This window comes from Neofelis nebulosa, chromosome 3 (genome assembly GCF_028018385.1).
Source record: "Neofelis nebulosa isolate mNeoNeb1 chromosome 3, mNeoNeb1.pri, whole genome shotgun sequence".
In the NCBI taxonomy this organism is placed as follows: domain Eukaryota; kingdom Metazoa; phylum Chordata; class Mammalia; order Carnivora; family Felidae; genus Neofelis; species Neofelis nebulosa.
The window spans coordinates 27832048-27856488 of NC_080784.1; the positions used below are offsets into that span (position 1 = coordinate 27832048).

A 24441-nucleotide genomic window follows, 5' to 3' on the forward strand; every position below is an offset into this window, starting at 1 on the left:
CCCGCCCACAAAATCTGGGAAAAACCCCTCTCTTAAAGTCAGTTGATCAGCAGCCTTCATTCTATCTGCCACCTTAAACCCACAGATTCCAGGGATTAGGACACGGGTATCTTTGCGGTGCCATTATTCAGCTTACCACAAGGCAGAAATATGGATATGAAAATAAATTGTGGATTCCTCTATTGTTTTCTCTGGTGTAGGGCCTTTCATTCGCTGGGTTTGTTTTTCCTCTCACTCTGTTGGCCCTTCTCACATGCTTGCGGATTTATGGTGAGCTCATCTTCTCTGGGAGATTTCTTCTGCAAACATTCTGTTTCTCAGTGACCTCAGGACCATGGCTGCTGGGTTCTCTTGAGGCGGTCTCCCATACAATAGCCACAGTGGTTTCTCAGCACAGGGAGCGGGGCAGAATCTTCTGAGGGAGAAACCTGCACACTCCCTTCCTGAGGTGCCCTCCTTTGCAGTCTCCACCTCCCCCAAGCCTGATTGCAGCCAAAAGGAATGGTATTTGCCTTTCCCCAAATGTAAGATGCCCTTTCAGTTTCCAAGCTTACTAGACCTTCCTGTAAGACACTGTAAAGCAAAAAAAGAAGTAGGTGCAAGAAGCTGGATATCAAAGCCATTGGGTGAGAAGAAACCTGCTTGTTATTGGGCAGGCAAAACTGGTCACATCTCTCAGGTAAACTTTAACATTCTGTTTGTTACCAGAGGCCTTCCCCAGTTCTTGATAATAATAGGAGCTGACACTTGTAACTTTCCCCGACTTTCATTTTATTTTTTTTTAATTTTAGAGTAATTAACATACAGTGTTATGTTTCAGGTGTACAATATAGTGATTCAACAATTCTATACATTACTCAGTGCTCATCACGATAAGCATACTCTTAATCCCCTTCATCTATTTCACCCATCCCCCCACCTCAGTGTGAACCATCAGTTTGTTCTCTCTAGAGTCTGTTTTCTGGTTTGTCTCTCTCTCTCTCTCTTTTTTTGTCCATTTGATTTGCTTCTTAAATTCCATATGTGAATGAAATCATTTGGTATTTGTCTTTCTCTGACTGGCTTATTTCATTTAGCGTTATACTCTCTAGATCCATCCATGTTGTTGCAAATGGCAAGATTTCATTCTTTTTTATGCCTGAATAATATATATGTGTGTATGTGTGTGTGTCACACACACACATACACACATCTCACATCTTTATCCATTCATCTATCAACGGACCCAAGTGGGTTACTTCCATAATTTGGCTATTGTAAATAACGCAGCAATAAGCATAAGGGTGCATTAATCTTTTTGAATAAGAGCTGACATTTACATAGCATTTGTCATGTGCCAGGAGCTGTTCTAAGCACTTGGCATATATTAACTCATTTACTTCTCACAACAAAGCTTTATATCCCTGCCTTGCTGGTGGGTTTACAGAGAGGTTAAATAACCTTTCCTGGATTACTCAATGTCTTGTGAGCAACAACATCAAAATAAAGACATGATATGAAGGAAGTAGGCAATCCTGTGAGAAGTTGCACACAAATATCATTTAACAATGACCATTTATTTAACAAATATCATTTAACAACTTTTACTCATTTATTTCTCTCAATGAGCCAAGCAACAACTGCAAGAAAGCAAAAGGAGAAAGCTGGTGATGGAGGACTGACTAGTGTCTCTCAATGGCTTGGCTGCCACTTATTCCAGCCAGCAGGTCTGGTGGGCTCTGCTTGTCAAGGTCTTTACTCCAATCTTCACCAGGGGTGAGGTCATGGTCACTATGTGGTAGACCGAAACCCCTGACAGTTGGGGATATATGTTCATCATGGCTTGGCTGGCTAGCCCCATGTTCTGACTGGGGAGGCCGAGCGCTCTGGGTGCGCCTCACCATCTATTGCTTTGCTCTTGCATCGGCCCTATTCAGGTGAGCTACACCCAAACTTACATAAGCCGTTGCATCATTACATGTGCATTATTAGCTATTTATTTCATTCCTTATCAATACCTTCCAGAACTTTCTGGAACTTTTCTAGACTTGTCTATGACTTTGGGGAATAGCAGGTATTTATCTCTTTTGAGGAGGAAGCCATATGCTCATCCATAATACACACACACACACACACACACACACAGACACACATACATAAATACATACATACATACATACATACATACACACATATATGATTTTATTTATTTATAATTTTTTTTAATGTTTTATTTATTTTTGAGAGAGAGACATAGTACTAGCGGGGCAGGGGCAGAGAGAGAGAGAGGGAGACACAGAATCCGAAGCAGGCTCCGGGCTCTGAGCTGTCAGCGCAGAGCCCGACGCGGGGCTCGAACTCACAGACTGTGAAATCATGACCTGAGATGAAGTCAGACACTTAACCGAATGAGCCACCCAGGCGCCCCGACACATATATGATTTTAATTACTTTTGTAAAAAATGTTTATAAAGAAAAGAATGTTTTGGTGGGAAATCTTGTTTACCACTTTTTTAAAGCACAGAAAATAGGTTTTTATATATCTCTGTCAAAATGTAGGATGTGGTACCCTTTAATCACACATAGCTAATTAGTGACAAAGCTAGGATTCATAACCATGCAGTCTAAATGCAAAATCCACATTCTTTGTTTTAAGTTTATTTATTTATTTTCAGAGAGAGAGAGTAAGGGAGGGGCAGAGACAAGGAGGGATAGAGAGAGAATCCCAAGCACTGTCAACGTGGAGCCCAACATGAGGCTCAAACTCAGGAATCACAAGATCATGACTTGAGCCGAAATCAAGAGTCAGACACTTAACCAACTGAGCCACCCAGGTGCCCCCAGAATCCATTCTTTACTACTATATTATATTGCCTCTCTGCCTGGAATTAATACTTCACATCAAAGTGACTAGTCTCAAGTGTATAGACCACACCAGGAGAAAACCCAATTTATCAGAGGGCAGACTATAGACGTCTTAGGAACAGTATCCAGAGACCCTGCTATGGAAGAGATATCTTACAAAGCAACTGAAAATCTAATAAGCTAATATGTAGGGATCTTTAAATTACTGTAATTTTATTGCATTGTAATAAATTGTTTAGCTTTTCCTTTTAATGAAACTTCCTCAGATACAATGTGGTTAGCATGATTCCAGCTGTTGGAATTTTTGCACATCTATGGCTTTACAAGATAATATTCTCCTGGGTTTCTGAATAGCAATTCAGCTAAAGTTTCTCTCAGCTTAGTACTACTTTCATAGAGAAATCTGGGCCCTGGGCATAATGGCTATTTCTGACTTAAGAATAACAACTTCAAAGGCCAAGGTGAGGAAATGGCACCGCCTCACCTAATCTATAGCTCTAGTCTGCGCTTCTGAGTTTGCAGAGAAGGCTTTGCTCAGAGCATGGAAGAATAAGTGGACTTAGTAGATCTAAAATTCTACCAGTGAACTTGGATTTGGGGCAGATCAATGAGAAGTGCATGGATGGAATAACCACACCAAGTCTAGTTGAAATTTGGCAACTGCAAGTTTATGACTGTGTAACTTACAAAGTGCGTTCATATGATCCCTCTGGGGGAAAAACAAACATTACATCACAGTCCAGAAGGCAAGTGCCCTTTGAGTTGGTGGTTCTTTCTTTTGTGTCAACAATAATGCTTCAGAGAGTGCTCTGTGCTCACATTTTTATGCCACATGGACATGATTGTTCTGAAAATATTTTTGAAAGTGATAGGGTGCCTCATAACTATGATCCTCAATAATTCTTGGAGATAGTCAGGGCCTGTCTAAAATCTTGAATTTTCAGATGAGGAAACAATTAAACCTGATCTTTCTTTGTTTAAGATTCCCATTACATGTAAAATGTTGGATATTTTTTCCCAGCCACTCTCTTTGTCACAGAGGAAGTTGTAAGGAGATAGCATCAATAGTGGCTATGAGTTCCTATTAACACCTTACGTATACCACATAAGAGAATCAAATTAACACTGGGGAAGTGCTTACAAAACAACAGGTCTTTTAATCCTTATGGCAATGCTACAATAAAATCAGAATTTTTGAATGACAGAGCTGAAGCATATCTACCAAGATTAACCAACTAGTAATCCTCAGAGATGTGATTCAAGCCGGTTTGACTTCAGACTTTGCTCTTTTCATTAGCATACAATGCATTCCTCATGGAATTGTGTGTAGCTGTAAAAGATTAGGTAATGATATCTGCCCTTTCCTGTTTGGAGCCGAACATTAGTCCATATAAACCTAAACCTTATAAATACTTAATGTTAAGTACCTTTACTACTTTCCACTGGAGGGGGAAAAGGCAATTTCCAAGTGAGCAAATGCATTTTCAGACCTAGTTTACCAGTAGAATAGTTTCAGGCAATTTGGCCTGTTTCTCTTTATCCAGCAGAAATTTTCTTATTTATTTTGTACTGATAAACAGACACAGTAGATGCATGTGAATCAGGGTAAACATTACTGCTTCTCATGATCTGTGAGTAATTGGACATCAGGGACCAGGTGGGATATTCCTTATGCCTCCCATTCAGGAAGAAGGCCATAGTCAACGGGGCACAAGGTGAGTCATGAGCATCTAATGTATTATGTTGATAAACCCCTTTTCTGAATACTATCCTGTGCTGTGAACTAAGATTCAAAACCAGGAGAGGGGCGCCTGGGTGTCTCAGTCAGTTTAGCATCTGACTCTTGATTTCAGCTCAGGTCATGATCTCATGGTTTTTGTGAGTTTGAGCCCTGCACCTGACAGTGGAATTCTCCCTCTCTCCTTCTGCCCCTCTCCCCACCCCCACCCCCCCCACCCCCAAATAAAGAAATAAACTTAAACAAAAAACACCAACATTGAAAACCAGGAGAATGTGTATTGTGGGCAGATGTTAGCTGTGCTGATGGAGTTTTCCTATCCAGCTACACATTTCTGAACAATGGCACAAATTTGTAAAACAGATGCATACAGTTGAGAGTTATAATCTGTAATCCCAGATGAGATGATAACAAACGTCACTCAATATTATGTTACTGACCTTGTTTAATGTAGATGGTATTTCTAAATAAACCTACCTGTTTATTTAGGTGGGAATATTAACATCACAGTAATTATATTTAATAATGAACATATGAAACAATACCTGGTTTAATATTCTGCAATGACCAATTTCTACTTGACCCATGTAATCCTTGTCCTTTCTTAAGACACAATTGCTATCTATGTCCCCTCTATTGGAATAATGCTGTTTTGTCCTAACTTCCACAATGTGTAGTTGACTATTAAATAGGAAGCAGGAAATGGACACTGCACTGAGATTATCCCATGCACGGACACATCTCTTTTGATGGCAGAGCAAAAAAGTAGGTACAGGCAGAAGAAAGAGAGAAAAAGCAGTTACTAAAGAATGGCATCTAAAGGTGAATGATGGATAGCAGTCAAGTTTTTATTTTAGTTTGGGAGGGAGAGACAACAGAGGCCAGAGGATTGGGGAAGAAAGGTTCAGCTAAAAAGAATTCAAAAGGAACATATTCATAATTATTAGAGCCAAACTTTAGGCGAGAAATAAAAGTACAGAGATAACAGAATAGAAAAATCATAATTTTAATAGTTAACAATTATGGAACTATTAATTCGATTTTGCAGAGGAGAACGTGAGATGCAGAGTGGTTGAACAGCTTACCCAAATTTACACAGCTAGTAAATTAAGAAGTTTGAATTCCAATCCTGGCAATCTGAACTATTTATTTATTTATTTATTTATTTATTATTTTTTATTTTGAGACAGAGAGAATCTCAAGCAGGCTCTGCACTGCCAGCACAGAGCCCCATGCGGGGCTGGAACTCAGGAACCGTGGGATCATGAACTGAGCCTAAGTCAAGAGTCCCACGCTTAACGGACTGAGCTACACAGGCGTCCCCTGAACCACTATTTTAAAATGGAATATTAATAAAGTGGACAGAGCGAGAATACTTATTTACAAGAAGGGACATTGAGACCAAGAGAATAACGGGGGGGGGGGGGGAGTAGCTGGGGGGAGGGGAGAGGATGGGGGGCTCCATTAAAAAAAATTACCAATGGGCTAAATATAGTTATGTTTTAGTAACGGTCAGAGCGCTTTGTGTACATTTGTTCATTTAATTCTGCTAACAATTCTGTGTGGTACGTACTCACAGTTCCATTTCTCAGACAAGGCCACCTGAGACATGAAAAGCGATACAGTCCCTTCTTGCATTGAGTTACGCCTTAGGAGCACGCTCCGGAACAAGATACGGAAGACTGAAGGAGACGTGGCGACAGAACCGAGCAGGGCAAGGCAAGCAAACTGAAAGCGAGAATGGAGGAAAGAAAAGTGCCTCATTTATGGAGTGGTCGGCTCCAACTTTCAAACCTCCGCAGCCGGCCCGCCAAGGCTTCACAAAGCCCGTCCCTCAGTCACAAAACCCGCCCCTCGGTCACAAAGCCACGCCCCGTTCTTCGGCTTTTCTCTGAGCTCCCAATACTTCCCTCCTTCTCTTTGGCCCCTCCCACTCCGCTCCGCATCATTTCCTGTGCGCTGGATGCTAATTGGCCTAGCGGTCGGAAGTGAGGGCGGGCGGTGGGGCCGTTGCCGCAGTGACAGTGCTGGGGGAGTCCGAAGATGGCGGCGTCGCGTCGCTCTCAGCATCATCACCACCATCATCAACAACAGCTCCAGCCCGCCCCAGGGGCTTCGGCGCCGCCGCCGCCACCTCCACCCCCACTCAGCCCTGGCCTGGCCCCGGGGACCACACCAGCCTCCCCAACGGCGGGTGGCCTGGCCCCCTTCGCCTCCCCGCGGCACGGCCTAGCGCTGCCGGAGGGGGATGGCAGTCGGGATCCGCCCGACAGGCCTCGATCCCCGGAGCCGGTTGACAGTACCAGCTGTTGCAGTACCACCAGCACAATCTGTACGGCCGCCGCCGCTCCCGTGGCCCCGGCGGTTTCCGCTTCATCTGCCGTCGGGGTCGCTCCCAACCCAGCCGGCGGTGGCAGTAACAATTCACCGTCGTCCTCTTCTTCCCCGACTTCTTCCTCATCTTCCTCTCCATCCTCCCCTGGATCGAGCTTGGCGGAGAGCCCCGAGGCGGCAGGAGTTAGCACCACAGCAACATTGGGGCCTGGGGCAGCGGGACCTGGGCCAGGGGTCCCAGCAGTAAGCGGGGCCTTACGGGAACTGTTGGAGGCCTGTCGCAATGGGGACGTGTCCCGGGTAAAGAGGCTGGTGGACGCGGCAAACGTGAATGCTAAGGACATGGCCGGCCGGAAGTCTTCTCCCCTGCACTTCGCTGCAGGTCAGAGACTTTTGTTTATTAAGGGTTTGGTCTTGGGGACAGGGGTCTGGGTAGGGATGGAAAACAAGTTATGATAGAATAAAGTGGGGGCGTGGTTATGGTTCTTCAACACCTCACCGGAAGTCTAGAGGTTCCTTTCTTTAGGATAGTGCCTGGATGACGGGGGCGTGGTGGGGGAATGTGTGAATTCATTCTTTTTTAGCGTTCGCATAGTGATACTTGTACCCGTTTCCAAACTCCCTTAGAGATCGTCGTCTCCAGATATGGGTATACTTAAACTTTTTCGGTTACGAGTGTGAAGGAATAAAGTTAGATTTGGGCAGTCTTAAGAGTTTTGTCGTTTGTTTACTGGTTTATTTCGTTTTTACAACACGGGTATGTTCCATGAGGATAGTCTAGACCAAAAGAAGTTTAATGTAACTCAACAAGTGTTTAAGGATCTATGGTACTCTTAGTAAGCCAATGAAAGACATAAATGAAGTATGTGAAACTTTCCCCCTTTCTCAAGGAGTTTACAGCTTAATTGGGTAGATTAAAATATGCCTATATGAAACAACTGGAGAAGAATGTTTGGATGCATATGTGATGGTAGAAGAAATAAAGGGTTTGAAGTCCTGGACACTCCTATTTGTTACTTGTCTGATAGACAGTTTACCTTATCTCAATTGCCTCGGTTTTCTCGTGGACAAAAATGATATACTAAGTTTGTGTGAGGATTTAGTGAGAAGCATCTGGCACATTAGTTTTCCAAAAAAAAAAAAAAAACCCTGCTAGTTCCTAAACTCTGGACCACACACTTTTTGTGTGTGTGTGTGTGTGTGTGTGTGTGTGTGTGTTTTAATCAAGTAATTGGCCATTGTCTTTTAAAAATACCTAGTATATTTTTATAAAATACAGATAAGTATTAAAAAAAGGACCATAATCTCACTGCCCAGATATCTACCATTGATATTTTAAAATATAAGGAGAATAATGTTATATACATTAGAAACATTAAAAATGTATATGCTCTATATACATTATAAAATTCATATAGGACAGAAATGTACAAAATGAAAAAGCACACACACACACATCAAAGATAACACACCGAAGATACCTCCTGTTAAGGTTCTTGCTATGTTGGCAATACATATCACTTTTTCAGTTTGTTCTATTTATGGTAAAAGATATGTTAGGAACTATGTGTATTATATATTTTTTACCCCAACTTGAAAGATATTATTACCCTCATTTTACAGATGACAGACGTGAAGCACTTATTGTTAAAATAAGTTCAAATTCACACAGAGAATCATGGAACCTGGATTTGAACTCTGTTTGATTTTAGAGTTTGTGAAATCAAGCTTAAACTATTAAAACCAATACCTGGGTTAAGGTCACTTTTCACTTTGTGAGTGTGTGTGATGGAAAGTTTCTGCTTTTGCACTGTTTTGGGGGAAGAAGTAACTGGGGCATAAACTTTAAGAGTAGCATTCATACATTTTTTTTTTTTTATTGCAGTCTATACTTAGAAATATATTTTACATTGCTTCACACACGTAGAAACTGAATCAAAAGTTTTAGGAAATAATACTTTCCTTTATTACATGTGTTGTCTTCTTATATTTTACATCCTATTCCATTTCATTTTTAACAAATGTTGTTTGTGGTTTGTTAATGGGTCATGGTCAGCAATATGAGAAACAGGAAATCATTATTAGATTACTGGATCCATTTTTGATGTATAGACACTATAGATAGTATAGATACTATTAGGTATTTAGTGAATTGAATCATAAACAGGCCCATATAGTAGATATTTGCTCAAGGGTGTTGCTTATTTTAGATGAAATAGCATTTATTTTTCTTTAGGTCAAATGAAAGCTCTGAGTCTGATACAATAAGTCAACTGAGGTTTGCTTTTGCATGCATTGTTCCAAACTTGACTAGTTCAGCACAGATCACAAATCTTGTCATCCCTCACTGTACCACATTATAAGTAATTGTTAACAGAGGATAGTTATATGTATATGTGTGGTAATGTACTTATTTAGGATCAGTCACACATAAAACAGTGCTTGGCTTCTAAATCAACTTCTGTGTGCTACAATAGTTACTTTTTATTCTGTTTTAGAGTTTTATGTGTACCCAAGAAGTTACATGACAATAACACACAGGCCTGTAATTATGTTGTAATTATGAGAACCTGACTTTTAACTGTTTTTTTGTTTTTTTTTAATGTTTATTTTTGAGACAGTGAGAGACAGAGCATGAACAGGGGAGGGTCAGAGAGAGGGAGACACAGAATCTGAAACAGGCTCCAGGCTCTGAGCTGTCAGCACAGAGCCCGATGCGGGGCTTGAACTCACTGACCACGAGATCATGACCTGAGCCGAAGTCGGACGCCTAACCGACTGAGCCACCCAGGCGCCCCTAACTGTTTTTTTAAGAAGAATTTTTTAGTTTCGTTGTGGAAAACAGATAAACACAGTAAAACTACGTGGTATAAAAACGTAACACTCCGCAGTTTATCATACTTCCATATTTGTGTGCATTGCATAGTGTTGGATGAGTGGTTAAGAGTAATTCTCAGTTGACTCTTGGTTAGAATGCTAGTAATGGGATTGTCATAGAAAAACTGTTTTAAAGAGGAAATTGGAACAATCCCTTGTTGGAGAAGTTTAAAAATTGTAATTCATTTGTTCCACAAATGTTTTGTTACTTGTCATAGGTCAGGTGTTAAATACCAACACAATTTTGATGTGCTAGATAGGCCTATCTAAGCCCTTACGGAGCTTACAGTCTAATAGGGAAGACTAAACAAGAACAGCAGTAATAACAAAACCCCATAAAGTGTGTAACCTGGAGTTATCGGAATATACTTTAGTGGAGGAGGCAGTAGGGTTTCTTGTCCTGGTTTTACAGCATTTAAGGAAGTCTTTTTAGACAGAGAGGGATTTAAAGGATGGGTCCAATCTAGCCAAGCAAAGATTGGAAAGGAAGAGTGTTAATTAATGCCTTTGTTTCCATTGAGAAGTGAGTCTACAGTTCTATAGAATGAAATGAAACCATTTTCAAGATCTCAAGTGTATGAAGTCATATTTAAATCCTTATAACTTTTATTATTAAAAAAAAAACTTATTTATTTATTTTGAGAGAGGGAGGAGAGGAACAAAAAGGGAGACAGAGAATCCCAAGCAGACTCTGTGCAGTTAGTGCAGAGCCCCACACAGGGCTCAAGCCCATGAAACGTGAAATCATGACCTGAACTGAAACCAAAATATTTTTAAAAGTTATAAGGATTTAGGGGTGCCTTGGTAGCTTAACCCATGGAGTCACTGAGGCACCCCTAAATCCTTATAGCTTTAAAAAATACTATCATAATTCTTTCCAGATGCAGAATTAAACATTTTTTTCTATCCCATTTTGGACCGTGATAATTATTTATTTAAAATATGGCTTAGGGGCGCCTGGGTGGCGCAGTCGGTTAAGCGTCCGACTTCAGCCAGGTCACGATCTCGCGGTCCGTGAGTTCGAGCCCCCCCGTCAGGCTCTGGGCCGATGGCTCGGAGCCTGGAGCCTGTTTCCGATTCTGTGTCTCCCTCTCTCTCTGCCCCTCCCCCATTCATGCTCTGTCTCTCTCTGTCCCAAAAATAAATAAAAAACGTTGAAAAAAAAATTTAAAAAAAATATGGCTTAGACACAATAATGGAATCACTCTGTCCATAATTAGAAACTTAATCTCCAGTTTCCATTGTTTATGTAGATTCTCAAAATACTATTTCTAATGCCTTCTTAAGATGGCCATATCAAAAGGACCCGGTCTTTTCATTGTTGACTAGAGTTTATATAAGACTTTCTCCTACAGATAAGATCCTTGACCCTGATTTTCTGTTATTTAAAGGACAGCAGTCAAAGCTATATAAATAGTATCAATTTGGAGTGTTCAGTTCAGTTCCTAGTGACATATTTTTGTTACAAGGACCAGTAATGTTCTCATGTGATCTCTTTTAAAGAAAAGTTTAGATGGGTTTAAAAAAAAAAACAAAAAACTTTAATGAAGCATTGAATTCTGAGATTTCATAGTATTTAAATTGATAAGCTTTTGAAATAGGCTTCCTAAGTAATTAATTAACCTAAGATTAGGATATGTAATACGAGGCACTTCAGTATCAAACCCAGCAAAATATGTATGGCAGTTTTATGCTTTCTTTTGACTTTGATGGTACAAATGAAGTTCCTACACCTGAAAAAAAAGACACATAAAAAACATCACTTTTTCTGAACTGTTGCCCATCAATGGCTAAGAAAATGAGTCGGAACCCTTCAGTCCTGGAGTGGGAATCTTAGTTAACATTGTTTGGTAAACTCCTTGATTATACTTTCAAGCAAATGTCCTGCCTCAGAGTTTAAGAAGGATCTAATTTGTAAAAGGAACTAGCTTCATAAATGTCTTTCCATTTTATCTTTTATTTAGTGTTTTCTTAAAATCTTATGCTTTAAGGTACCATTTAAAAAAAAAAGTTACATTGAACTTTTAGTTAGAAAGATGTGGTAAGTTTCTCTTTCTTCTACTTTAACTATGTCACTCTTTGGAGGCAAGTGATTTAAAGAACAAAATAGCTATTTGTAAGATGTTATATAAAACTAGTCAACAATAGAGGAGTGTTTATATACATTAAAATACTGTGTAATTTCTATTACATATGTATCTGCTTGTATATTCTTCTATCAGTCTCTTTGGGGGGGGCAGTTTAGCGTAAATTGCAAGCATCTGTGCACCTTCCCTAAGTATGCCAATATATGCATATTATTATCTAGAGTTCATTGTTTGTTTACAAAGTTGTGTTTTAATGTAAAATCTGTACAAATCTTATTTGTACATTAACTGAGTTCTTTCTAAGTAATTTTTTTAAGTTTATTTATTTTGAGAGAGAGAGAGAGAGAGAGAGAGAGAGAGAGAGAGAGAATGAATGTGTGCAAGCAGGGGAGGGGCAGAGAGGGAGGGAGAGAGAATCCCAAGCAGGCTCCTCACTGTCAGCACAGAGCCAGTTGTGGGGCTCGATCTCACAGATTGTGAGATCACGGCCTGAGCTGAAAGCAAGAGTCGGATGCTTAAGTGATTGAACCACCCAGGTGCCCCCATTCACTGAGTTTTGACAAAGGTGACAACTCAGACCCTTTTGGAAAGTCATCATAACCTCAGAAAGTTCCTTCATGCCCATTTCCTTAATCCCTGTCCCAGATACAAATATTGTTCTTTTTGTCAACTCTAGATTATAAGTTGCCTGTTTTAAAAGTTCATAAAAATGGAGTCCTATAGTATATACTCTTTTTCTGTAAGATATATTTTGCTCAACTGATGTTTTTGATGTTGTAACATGTATCAGTGGCTCCTTTTTACTGCTGAATAGTATTTCATTATATGAATGTGCTATAGTTGGTTTGTTTCTTCTCCTATTGATGAACTTTTAGGGTATTTCCAGTTTTGGACTTTAATGAAGGAAGCTGCTATAAACATTCTTGTAAAAAAAATTTTTTTTTTTTTTTTTTTTTTTTTTGTGGACATAGACTTTCTTTCTCTTGCGCATATACCTAGTGTTGACATTGGTGGGCTTAGGGTAGGTAAATACTCAGTTTTAATAAACTTACAGACGTTTTCCCAAAGTGGATGTGTCATGTTACATTTCCATTAATGTAATATGTAAGAGTTCTAGCTGTTCTGTATCTTCATCATTTCATGTTCTCAGATGTTTTAATTTTATCTTATTGTGATTTTATTTTGCATTTCCCTGAAGTCTAACGTTGAAGACTTTTTCATCTGTTTAGTTGCCATTTATATATGTTTTATGAAGTTTTGTCCTTTTAAAAATTGGACAAAGTTTACTTTCATTGGGTTCATCTTTTTATGTTGAATTTTGGGAGTACTTTATATAGTTGCGTGTTAATCCTTCGTTAGCTATATGTTACACATGTGCTGATCCGTTATTAATAAGTCCTTTGAATGGAAGTTTCAAATTTAATTTAATTTATGTTATTTGTATGTTTATTTTATAGTTATTGCTTTCTGTGACCTATGACTGGGGTAAGAACTTTCACCTATTCCCAAGTAACAAAGATAGATGTTTCTTACTAAAAGCTTTATGGTTTTAGCATTTACATTTAAGTTTGTGATCAATCTTATGTTCATTGTTGTGTCATCTGTGAGCTTGAGTTGAGGTTTATTTTTCTCTGGGTGGATAATCAGTTTTTTTGATGCTGTTTTTTGAAAAGGCTTTCTTTTCTCTATTGGATTGCTTTTTCTTCATTGTCAAAAATAAGATGCTTGTATAAGGGGGAGGGGTCTGTATTCAGGCTTTTTATTCTGTCTTGTTGATATATTTGCCTGTTTTTATGTCAGAATTACATTGGCCGGGTAACTGTAGCTGTGTAGTTATTTTTGAAGTTGATAGTTTGAATGTTCCAATTTGGCTAACCTTTTCAAGATGCTTTGGATCTTCTAGGTCTGTTGCATTTTCACTGAAATTTTAGAATCAGATTATCAATTTCTACAACATAGCATGCTGAGATGATAATTGGGATTATATTGAATCTGTTAGTCAATTTGGGAAAAATTGACATCTTAACAATATTGAGTCTTCTAATGCATGAGTATTATTTAAGCCTTTATTTTCTCTTAGCAGTTTTCATAAATTTTAGTGTAAGAGTCTTTCATGAGATTTTTTATTCCTAGTTTTTAAAAAATGTATATTAATGCCATTAAATTGGATTTTGAAAATTTTTATTTTTCAGTTGTTTGCTAATTTGATCAATTTCTTTTTTAAAAAAAATTAAAAAAAAATTTTTTTAAATATTTATTTTTGAGAGACAGCGTGTGAGCAGTGGAAGACAGAGACAGGGAGACACAGAATCCAAAACAGGCTCCAGGCTCCGAGCTGTCAGTGCAGAGCCTGATGCAGGGCTCAAACTCACAAACTGTGAGATCATGACCTGAGCTAAAGTCAGATGTTTAACTAACTGAGACACGCAGGTGCCCCTAATTTGATCAATTTGTATATTAACTGTGTATCCTGTGATCTAGAAAATTACTATTTCCTTAGGATTTTATTGAAGAATTGTATCTTCAAATGGAGTCAGTTATGACTCGTATTTGTTCTTCTTGATAATGTTGAATAAAAGTGGTGAGGGTAGACATCTTTGTCTTGTTCCAACTCTTAAGGGGAAAATGTTCACTACTTCACCATTAAGTATGATGTTAGCTTTAAGTTTTTCAAAGCTGTCCTTTATCATATTGAGGAAGTTCTCTTTTATTTCTAGTTTGTTGAGTGTGTTTATCATTAAAGGTTGTTGACGCTTTTTCTGTATATATTGAGATGACCATATGGATTTTCTCCTTTATTCTTTTAATATATTACATTACATTGAGTTTTGGAATGTTAAGTCAAACCTTGCATTCTTGAGGTAGATGCTACTTGGTCATGATGTATATTATCCTTTTTATATATTGCTATGTTTTATTTGCTAATATTCTGTTAAAGATTTTTGCATCTAAGTTTATGAGAAATATTGGTCTGTAATTTTCTTTTTTTTGTGTGGTGTCTTTGTCAAGTTTTGGCATTAGGATTATGCCAAATACACTTTATTTGTATTTGTCAGGTGTATTTGGCAGTGTTCATTTCTCTATTTTCTGAATGAAGTGTGGAGAATTGCCATTAATTTTCCTCAAATTTTTGATAGAATCCCCAAATGACACTAACTAGACCTGTAGTTTTCTTTGTGGGAGGATTTTTGATACTGAATTTTCTTTTATACATAGATGGCTAAGAGATTGTCTCAATTATCACCCAATTTTAGTGAGTTATATTTTCCAAGGAATTTATTTTATCTAAGTTGTCAAATTTGTTTGCATAAATTTGTTTATAATATTGTTTTATTACTATTACATTGTCTATAAGAGCTAATGAGATAAACTCCTTTATTATTTTTCATACTGATAATTTGTGTTTTCTTTGATTAGATTTGCTAGGAGGTTTATCAATTCTGTTGATCTTTTCAACCAGCTTTCAGCTTTGTTAATTTTCTCCATTGTTTGTTCCCTTAATTATTTCCTTCTTTCTACTTATTTTGAGTTTACTGTGTTAGTTATTTATTGCTGTTAATGAAACTACCCTAAAGTTTATGAAACTACTTAAGAGCTTAAAATTACAAACATTTATTATTTTGTAATTTTAAGTGGGTCAGTTGCTGTGGGTCACGATTCCAGGTGTGGGTCAGGAATCCGGGCATGACTTAGCTACGTCCTCTGGCTCAAAGCCTTTCATTTGGCTGCAATCAAAATGTGGGTTGGGGCTACGGTCTTATCTGAAGGGATGATTGAGGGGAGAATCTGCTTCCAAACTTGTTCATGTGGTTGTTAGCAAGATTTAGTTCCTTGCAGGTTGTTGGACTGAGGTCTCCCTCAGCTCCATAGAGCAGCTCACAACATGACATTTGACTTTTTTCAGAGCCAGCAATGAGAGAACAAGAAAGGACAAGCAAGATGGAAGCTAGAGTCCTTTTGAAATATACTATCCCAAGTATTGTCTCATCAACGTTTGTAGTATTCTTCTTGCTAGAAGGAAATCAATAGGGCCAGCCTGTATTAAAAGGGGAGAGTTACACAAAGGTGTATATGATGGGGAATGGGGATCATTGGGAGCCATCCTGGAAGCTGTCTTGCACATTTACTTTGTTTTTCTCTTATCAACTTTATTTAGTTTTAGTTCTACAAGTATATGTGTGATAGATAGTTGCCAAAGATGACTCCCATATATTCCTCCTCTTTATGTAATGTATGTGACATCACTTAGCAAAAGGTGCAGCCTATTTCCCTCCTCTTGTATTTGAGTTGGTTTTGTGATTTGCTGGGATGAATGAAATGTGGCAGAAGTGTTGCTATATGACATCCGAGCCTTCAGAGATCTTAAACTTTCACATTCATGCATTGGAAACTTTCTCTTTTGGAACCCAGCCACCATGCTGGGACCATGGAGAAGAGAATTAAGGCTTGTGGCTCTCAGTCAGTCTCCACTGCCAGCTGAGTGAGTGAACCACCTTGGATATTCCAGCCTCATGAAGTCTCCAGATGACTGAGCTTAGGTAATTCACAGTTATCATCAGAATAATAAGTAGTAGTTGTTCTCATAAGCCATAGATTTTGGAATAGTTTGTTATAAAGCAATAGATACCTGAAATCATTATTTACAGCTACAGTTCTAGCCATTTTTGCTGCAAATGCTTACCACTAGTCCTGATATTGATGTCTCTAGTTATTTTGGTGTTATTCTCCAGAGTTTACCCAGGAAGCTGTCCTGGAAACAGGATTGTCTGAGATTTTTTTTAAATGTCGGTAACAGTTGTTGGCTTATTCTTGGAAATCAGTTTGACTGTATATAAAATCTTTGGTTCTCATTTTCTTTCCTGAGTATTTAAAACATTATCCCATTTTCTTCTGTAAAAACTGTTAATGTTGAAAGTCTGATGGTAATCTGCTTTTCTTTCCCTTGGTCTTTTTTCCTGGATGTCCAAAGGATTTTTTTCTCTTCCATAAAGTCAGCATATTCTAATAGAGCATATATATCTTGGTCTTAGCTCCTCTAAGTTGATTTTTCTCAGGTGCACGATATGCCTTTTCTTTATATAGTTTCAGATCTTTTATTTTAGAAAGGTTTCCTTGAATTTTAGTTTTTAATATTTGTGGGTTTTTTCTTAAAATTTTTTTTTAACATTTATTCATTTTTGAGAGACAGCAAGCAGGGGTAGGGCAGAGAGGGAGGGAGACACAGAGCCTGATGCGTGGCTCAAACTCAAAAACCTTGAGATCATGACCTGAGCTGAAGTCAGATGCTCAACCGACTGAGCCACCTAGGCGCCCCATGGTTTTTTTCCTTTTATGTATATTGGAGCTTTACCTCTCTAAATTTGCTACTTTGCTTTCTCTCTGTGTGGTAAAAATAATATATAAGAAAGTTTACCATTTTGACCATTTTTAAGTGTTACTTCAGTGTCATGAAATACATTCACGGTCTTGTAAACTATCACCACTGTCCATTTCCAGAATTTTTTCATAGTTCTAAATATAAACTCTGTACTCCTTTAAACACTAACTGCTCATTTCCACCTTCCCGCAAGCCCTGATAACTGTCGTTTACTCTTGAATCTTTTTTCCGAAAATACATCTTAATTTCTTTTTGCTTTTAAAAGATGTTTTCCTTTTCCTTCCGTTTTTCTTGAGGCAGGAGTTTGGAAGGTTTTTCTGTGTAAATGGCTAGACAATAAATATTTTAAGCTTTGTGTCCTGTATGGTCTTTGTTTCAACTGTTTCAACTACTCAGCTCTGCTTTAGTGCCATAAAAGTGTCCAGAGACAATACATAAGTGAATGGGTGTGGTTTGTTCCAATAAAGCATTATTTACAAAAGCAGGTGGCCACCATATTTGGCTCATGGGTTGTAGTTTGCTGATCCCCACCACAGGGCATTCTCTGTGGTATTTTTTTCACTTTTGTTTTCCTTCTTGTTTAGTTTTTACTTATGAAATGATTTTTAAAATTTTGAATTATTTTCTGAATTTTGTCATCTTATTTCGAATTCACATATATGCTACTCTTTCATGTCTTGCATCGTTTTACTGTTGCCTTTTAGTAAAAAGAAATAGTAGATCGTAATTTTGTTTTGTGAGTGTTTTCTTTGGCATGCATTGTTTTGGGGGGATGTTATTGTGCTCAAACTCTTCTTACAGGAACTTTGCATGGGATTTTACCTCAATTTTTTTCCATTGCTCATTTTTATAAAAATTGGTAATTTCAAGGATAAAAATAGAGGTTTGAAAGAAAAAATGAAGGTCTGAGATGTCAACCTTTGTTCTTCTCATGTTGGACATGCATCTCTGATCTAGGGTAGATGAAGTCTCTCTATAAGGTTCATCTCTTACAGTAGTAGTAGCATTTAAATTATGAAACATCACCATTTTATGTCCCAGCTTAGATAGCTTATGTACTGCTTTCTATGGGCGTTAACCAGAGACATTTTGTTAAGGGGCTTTTAATAATAATATCCTTTCTTCATAGTCTGCTTACATAGATTTTTTTGACAAGAAGTTTAGTCTACTCCTCTGCCATTTCTTTCCCCTGGGGCATCCCTTCCTTCCCCAGAAACTGTGTAGATCACAGCCAGGTGTTCCTTCCTTCCAGATCTGAAGTGATTCTTGGTCAGTTAAAAGGGTAAAGAAATATATCTGGGGGATAGAAAGCCAATCAAGGGTCAAGTTGTGAGCATATGTATGTTTAAAAATGGGATTGTAAGCTTCGATCTCAGAAGAAAAGTAAGGAATATAACTGATGCTAAGAAAATATATTTTATTGTAGTGCCTTGTTTTGGAAAAGAGTAAACATCGTCACGAGTGTTGTGATAAAATGTAGGTAAAAACACCAGAGTAGCTATTCTTAAAGTAGTTTTTTTCAAGTAATTTTTTTTTAAGTTTATTAATTTATTTTTGAGAGAGACACAGCATGAGCAGGGGAGGGGCAGAGAGAGAGAGAGAGAGAGAGGGAGAGAGAGAGGGGGAGGATCCCAAGCAGGCTCTGTGCTGCCAGTGTGGAGCCTGCCTCAGCTCGAACCCATGAAACTGAGATCATGACCCTAGCTGAAACTAATTAAGAGTTGGATGCTTAACCCGTCCCTAGAGTAGCTATTCTTAAATGTATTTAATAGCTTCCTTTTGCTTCACGACAAAGAAATCTTTTGGATGGTTCACTGTAAAATATGCAGTAGATACAGTTGAAGAGACAAGTGTCTCTTAAATTCTTATTCCCTCCCCTCCTTCCTCCTGCCCCCCCCCCCCCCCCCGCAATGTCAAGATCCTTGAAGTTACTCTGATTTATGTTTATTCCTCTAACAGAAATGCTCAGGAAGGTGGGATGTAGCCTTGATCATGGGATTTCCACTGAAGCCTAGGTACTCGGATCATTTTGAGGGTCATTTTCTAAAAATCATTTTTTGAGTAATTAAGAAACATTAGGAGTTTTTTGTTTTTGTGGGCTCCCTGGGTTTTCCTTTTCAGGCTTCATCAGATGTCCAAGATTGCTTTTCCTTACAAGCAAGTTGCTGGGTTCTTTGTCAAGTGGAAACTTGTCCTGCGTGTTTGTTCAGGTATCTGTGTAGAATTAAAAACTGTGAGCTCAAGTACCTTTTTTTCTTTTCTCTCTCTCTCTCTCTTCTTCTTTTTCTTCTTTTTTTTGAGTGTGTCAGCTTCCTATTCGGTTAGAGTAGTATATTTTTTAATTGTAGAAAAAGAAAATAAAATGATGTAAAGTTTCCTCTCTTTTGCCTTCTCTGTATAACAAAAAGTACATTAATGGTTGGTGGTAGCTGTTGTTTGTTTGGATTTGCACCTTTTTTTTCTTTTATGGTAGATTTTTTTTAAAAGTGAAGAGGCATTTAGTAGTTTTAGATGATATGTATTAACAACAAACGGAACTTACTGATTGACTAAAAATTTTTAAAATTAAAGTCCCTGCATCATCAGTTATAGTTTAAAAATAACCTAAATCTCCTGATGTCCAGTTAATGCTCAGGTATAATGCTTTTGAAAAACTAGGGTATGTATGTGTATAACCAGACACTGAAAAGATAGGATGCCTTCATTTTGATATATTCATCAACCATGGAAACCATTTTGACATTCTCATCCATCTTGTTAATAAGATGTGCAGCTCTCCCTTTCCAAAAGCTCACATTGTTCTCATGTTGACTACTGACTTTTTTTTAAAGAAGGAAATGACATGGGGTTACAGTTAGTGAATAAATGAATACATTTTAACTATTTTTTTTTTCTAATGTCTTGAGAAGAAATGCCAAACTATACTTTTCTTCTTTGCAGGAAAATATTCTCATTCGGGAAAAAAACAAACAAACAAACAAAAAAACTTTTGGACTAATATAAAAATTTATTGCAAGTTATTAAAAACTTGGCTCCCTCCCCCCCCAGCCCCCATATCCTAAAATTTAATAGTAGGAAAGTGTAATTGTTATCCTGTTGGAATTTTATGAAAGCAGATAAATGTGAAGTATATAATAAGAGAAGTTCAGTATTTAGTTCTTTGAATTGCTCCCAGTATGTGCACTATAAATATTTGAGCAAGTGAACTTTGTTAGTTAATGCCTCTGATTTCTGATCTTCTGACTTTCTTAATGTGTAAATAATAATGCTTGTATATTAGTCTAGTCCTTTGTCATCAAAATGCTTTCACTGCTCTGTTGCCACATATATGAATGGACTTAGTTTTGAAATTATTACTAAATAGTAATATAAAAATTAATAAAAATAACAGTTGTCTTGGAGTGATTTTTGTGCTTTCCCTATGTGATTTTATTTAATCCTCACAGCAATAGTACAAGGTAGATTTTAAGTCTTTGTTAATAGATGAAGAAACTGAGACTCAAGAGAGTTATATCTTGTCCAAGGTCATGTAGCTGTTAAATGATGATGCTGGATTTAAATTCACATCTGGCTGTCTAAAGTCATTTGGCCTGTGCTAACTCAACTAGAAAGTTAGTAGCAATGAGAATAAAATCTTTTGAGTCATTTTATAATTTGACAGTTGCTACCACTTTCTTAAGTTTGTTTTCTGAAAATAAAAGTAATTGTACAGATTTTGGAAAGTACAGGAAAAAGTCCATTGTCTCACTACCTACCCAAGGCAGCTCATATAGTCATTTTGGTGTATTTCCTGCCAGCTTTTTTCTTAGGCATTTAAAATAGAGCAAAACTTCATGTAGATGCTTACTTAAAACATTGTGACTAGGATTTGATTGAGACCATATTTTTTAGAGAGTATTGGAACCTTTGCAATTATCAGAATGTTGGACTCTGATCTTTTGACCAACTGCTTTATAAACATTAAAAGTGTGATTGGAAATAATCTTTGAAGAACCTCGTAATCAAATGGAAGAAGGATCTTTTAGCAATTCTTTCTTTTTTTAAGTTTATTTATTTTGAGAGAACGAGAGCAGGGGAGGGGCAGAGAGAGAGAGGGAGGGAGAGAGAGAATCCCAAGCAGACTCTACACTGTCAGTGCAGAGCCCAGTGCAGGGCTCCATCTCATGAACTGTGAGACCTTGACCTGAGCCAAAACCAAGAGTTGGACACTTACTCCACTGAGCCACCCAGGCGCCCCACAGCTCCTTTCTTTTAAAGACTCCTTAAAATTGATGGGGCGCCTGGGTGGCTCAGTCGGTTGAGCATTTGACTTCCACTTAGGTCATGATCTCATGGCTGGTGACTTCAGGCCCTGAGTTGGGCTCTCTCTTTCTCTCTCTCAAAAGTAAACATTAAAAAACTAAAAAAAAAAAAAAAAGACTACTTAAAATTGTTAGAAAATCTTGAAGATAAACTGCTCTATGTTTTGATTCATAGAAGTAGTCAAGGAAAAAAATACATTTTGAATAAAACACATGGGAATCATAACAATTTGAAAGAACTTAATGCCCCTAAATTGTGCACTTAAAAATGGTTATGGTGGGGGCGCCTGGGTGGCTCAGTCGGTTAAGTGTCCGACTTCAGCTCAGGTCACGATCTCACGCTCCGTGAGTTCGAGCCCCGCGTCGGGCTCTGTGCTGACTGCTCAGAGCCTGGAGCCTGTTTCAGATTCTGTGTCTCCCTCTCTCTCTGACCCTCCCCCGTTCATGCTCTGTCTGTCTCGGTCTCAAAAATAAATAAATGTTAAAAAAAAAAAAATGGTTGTGGTGGTAAATCTTATGTTACAGATATTTTACTACAATTAAACGTTTTTGAATGGGAGTATCTATCATAGTGGCATTTTGGTCTTTCTGTTGTCCTAGAGAGAACTTATTTCATAATATCACTAGCATGAAATATGGAAAAAAGCATATTCAGTAGAGTGAATCCTAGTGATATATTGCAGGCACGCTTTTCATCTCTGTTAATTCATGTTTCTGAGAGTGACTGTGGTCTTCTAGGAGTGTGAGACTCACTATATTAGTAAAATGTGTATGGAAATTCAAAAGAACTTTTTGCAATTTGCTTAATTAACAGCCATGGGGACACTTCCATAGTGTGTCTTCCCCTTTTGGGTCTATTTCTGAGGAATCTGGCATGATTCCTAAGGTTTTACTAAGGTTTTATAGTCGTTCAATAACAACTCAAGAAATGTAAGTGCCATAAGGAGAAGGATGATGAGAATGGCATTATTTCCCATGCTTAAGGAGGTTTATTATCAAAATGCAGTCATGCCCAAACTTCATGATCTTAGAACTCTTTTACACTCTTTTTTGTTACTGTTTACTTATTTATTTTGAGAGAGACTGTGTGTGAGTGGGGGAGGGGCAGAGAGAGAGGAGAGAGAAAATCCCAAACAGGCTCTGCGCTGACAGCACAGAGCCCGATGCGGGGCTTGACCTCACCAAACAGTAAGATCATGATCGGAGCTGAAATCAGGAGTCGGATGCTCAGCTGACTGAGCCACCCATGCACCCCCTTTTACATTCTTAAATGTTGCTGAAAAAGCTTTTTGTTTGTGTCTTTGGATTTATCATATTAGGAATTAAAACTGAGAACTTAAAAAAAATAACAATAAAAAACTCTCTTATATGTTAAAATAAATCTCACTGTTAATGAAAAGTAACTATTTTCCAACACATGAATTAATGAGGAGAGGCATTATTTTACACTTTGCAAGTCATTTTAATGTCTGACTTAATAGAAGAGACAAGTCTTTGCTGCATGCCCTTTGTTGTGTTGGATTGAAGTACATGAAGAAAGCCCTGCTTTAAGCAGATACGTAGTTTTATTTTTTTTATTTTATTAAAAAAATTTTTTTTAACGTTTATTTATTTTTGAGACAGAGACAGAGCACGAACAGGGGAGGGGCAGAGAGAGAGGGAGACACAGATCGGAAACAGGCTCCAGGCTCTGAGCCATCAGCCCAGAGCCCGACGCGGGGCTCGAACTCATGGACCGCGAGATCATGACCTGAGCCGAAGTCGGCCGCTTAACCAACTGAGCCACCCGGGCGCCCCGCAGATACGCAGTTTTAAAAGAAAGGACTGATTTTTATAGCATCTTCAGATAATCATAGGTGCTTTTCTTTGGTACTACACGCAAATTTGGTAAATAATAGTTTCCTAAAGGTTATTTGCAACATGGAATCTGAAGCCGTATCAATGAGTTTTTCATACTCTGTTAAAATCCATTGGTCTCTTTTTCACAGATGGATCTTACACCTATATGTGTTGTGATCATTTGTAAAATACTAGCTTGAGGTGTACAGATCCTCTAAATGTTCATACATTTTACTTTATAAGAAACTGTAAAGCATATTTGTTACTACCACACCAATCTTCTCAGAAAAGCACTTACGTATTGGGAAACTATAATGCTCGTGGGCAGATGCAAGTTTTACAACATTCTCATTTTTGCTTAAAAGCTCAAATCATGTCATTAGGAACAAATACCGTCTGTTGCTTGCCTCGAAGTGATGGGTTCACTTTGTTCATTCTCAAGAAAATGTCTGCCAAATACACAAGTCAAACTGAGCTCAAACAGTTGCCTAAGTGTTGTTCCTCAAGACAACCACACTTTGGTGTCTAGTAGAAGTGATTACTGTGTATTTCTTATTCTGCCACAAGAATATTGAAAAGGATGTGTACTCTAAGGTTGGAGTTTAGTAAAGTTAAGAACCTATATATTTTCATGAACTTTTTTTTTAATGTTTATTTATTTTTGAGAGAGAGAAAGAGAACGTGAGCAGGGGAGGGGCAGAGAGAGAGAGACGAAGACACAGAATCCGGAGCAGGCTCCAGGCTCCATGTTGTGAGCACAGAGTCCAACATGGGGCTCAAACCCATGAACCGTGAGATCATGACCTGAGCCAAAGTCAGACGCTTAACTGACTAGGCCACCCAGGCGTCCCCATGAAGGACATTTTTAAGTGAAATTGGCTGGGTTTTTGTTTTGTTTTGTTTTGTTTTGTTTTGTTTTGTTTAAACTGTGAGGACCTGGTGGTAAAGAATACAATGACTATTAGTATAGTTTGGTGCCACGGTCTTGGTTTATGCCAAGATGTCAGCAGTTTCACCTACCATTGCTTTGTATCATCAAGAGCA

At 38.1% G+C, this 24441-nt stretch overlaps 1 protein-coding gene across 2 annotated transcripts in view; it reads left to right on the plus strand.

The window, feature by feature from the left end:
- The first annotated feature begins 6552 nt into the window (after window positions 1–6552).
- Window positions 6553–24441, plus strand: part of TNKS (tankyrase) — a 215731-nt gene continuing 197842 nt past the window's right edge. The window contains exon 1 of one of the 2 annotated variants that reach the window (XM_058720163.1): window positions 6553–7298. In XM_058720163.1, the coding sequence (XP_058576146.1) occupies window positions 6626–7298 (673 nt within the window). In that variant the 5' untranslated portion in view covers window positions 6553–6625. The remainder of the gene's footprint in view (window positions 7299–24441) is intronic. The other variant, XM_058720162.1, reaches the window with a different exon arrangement.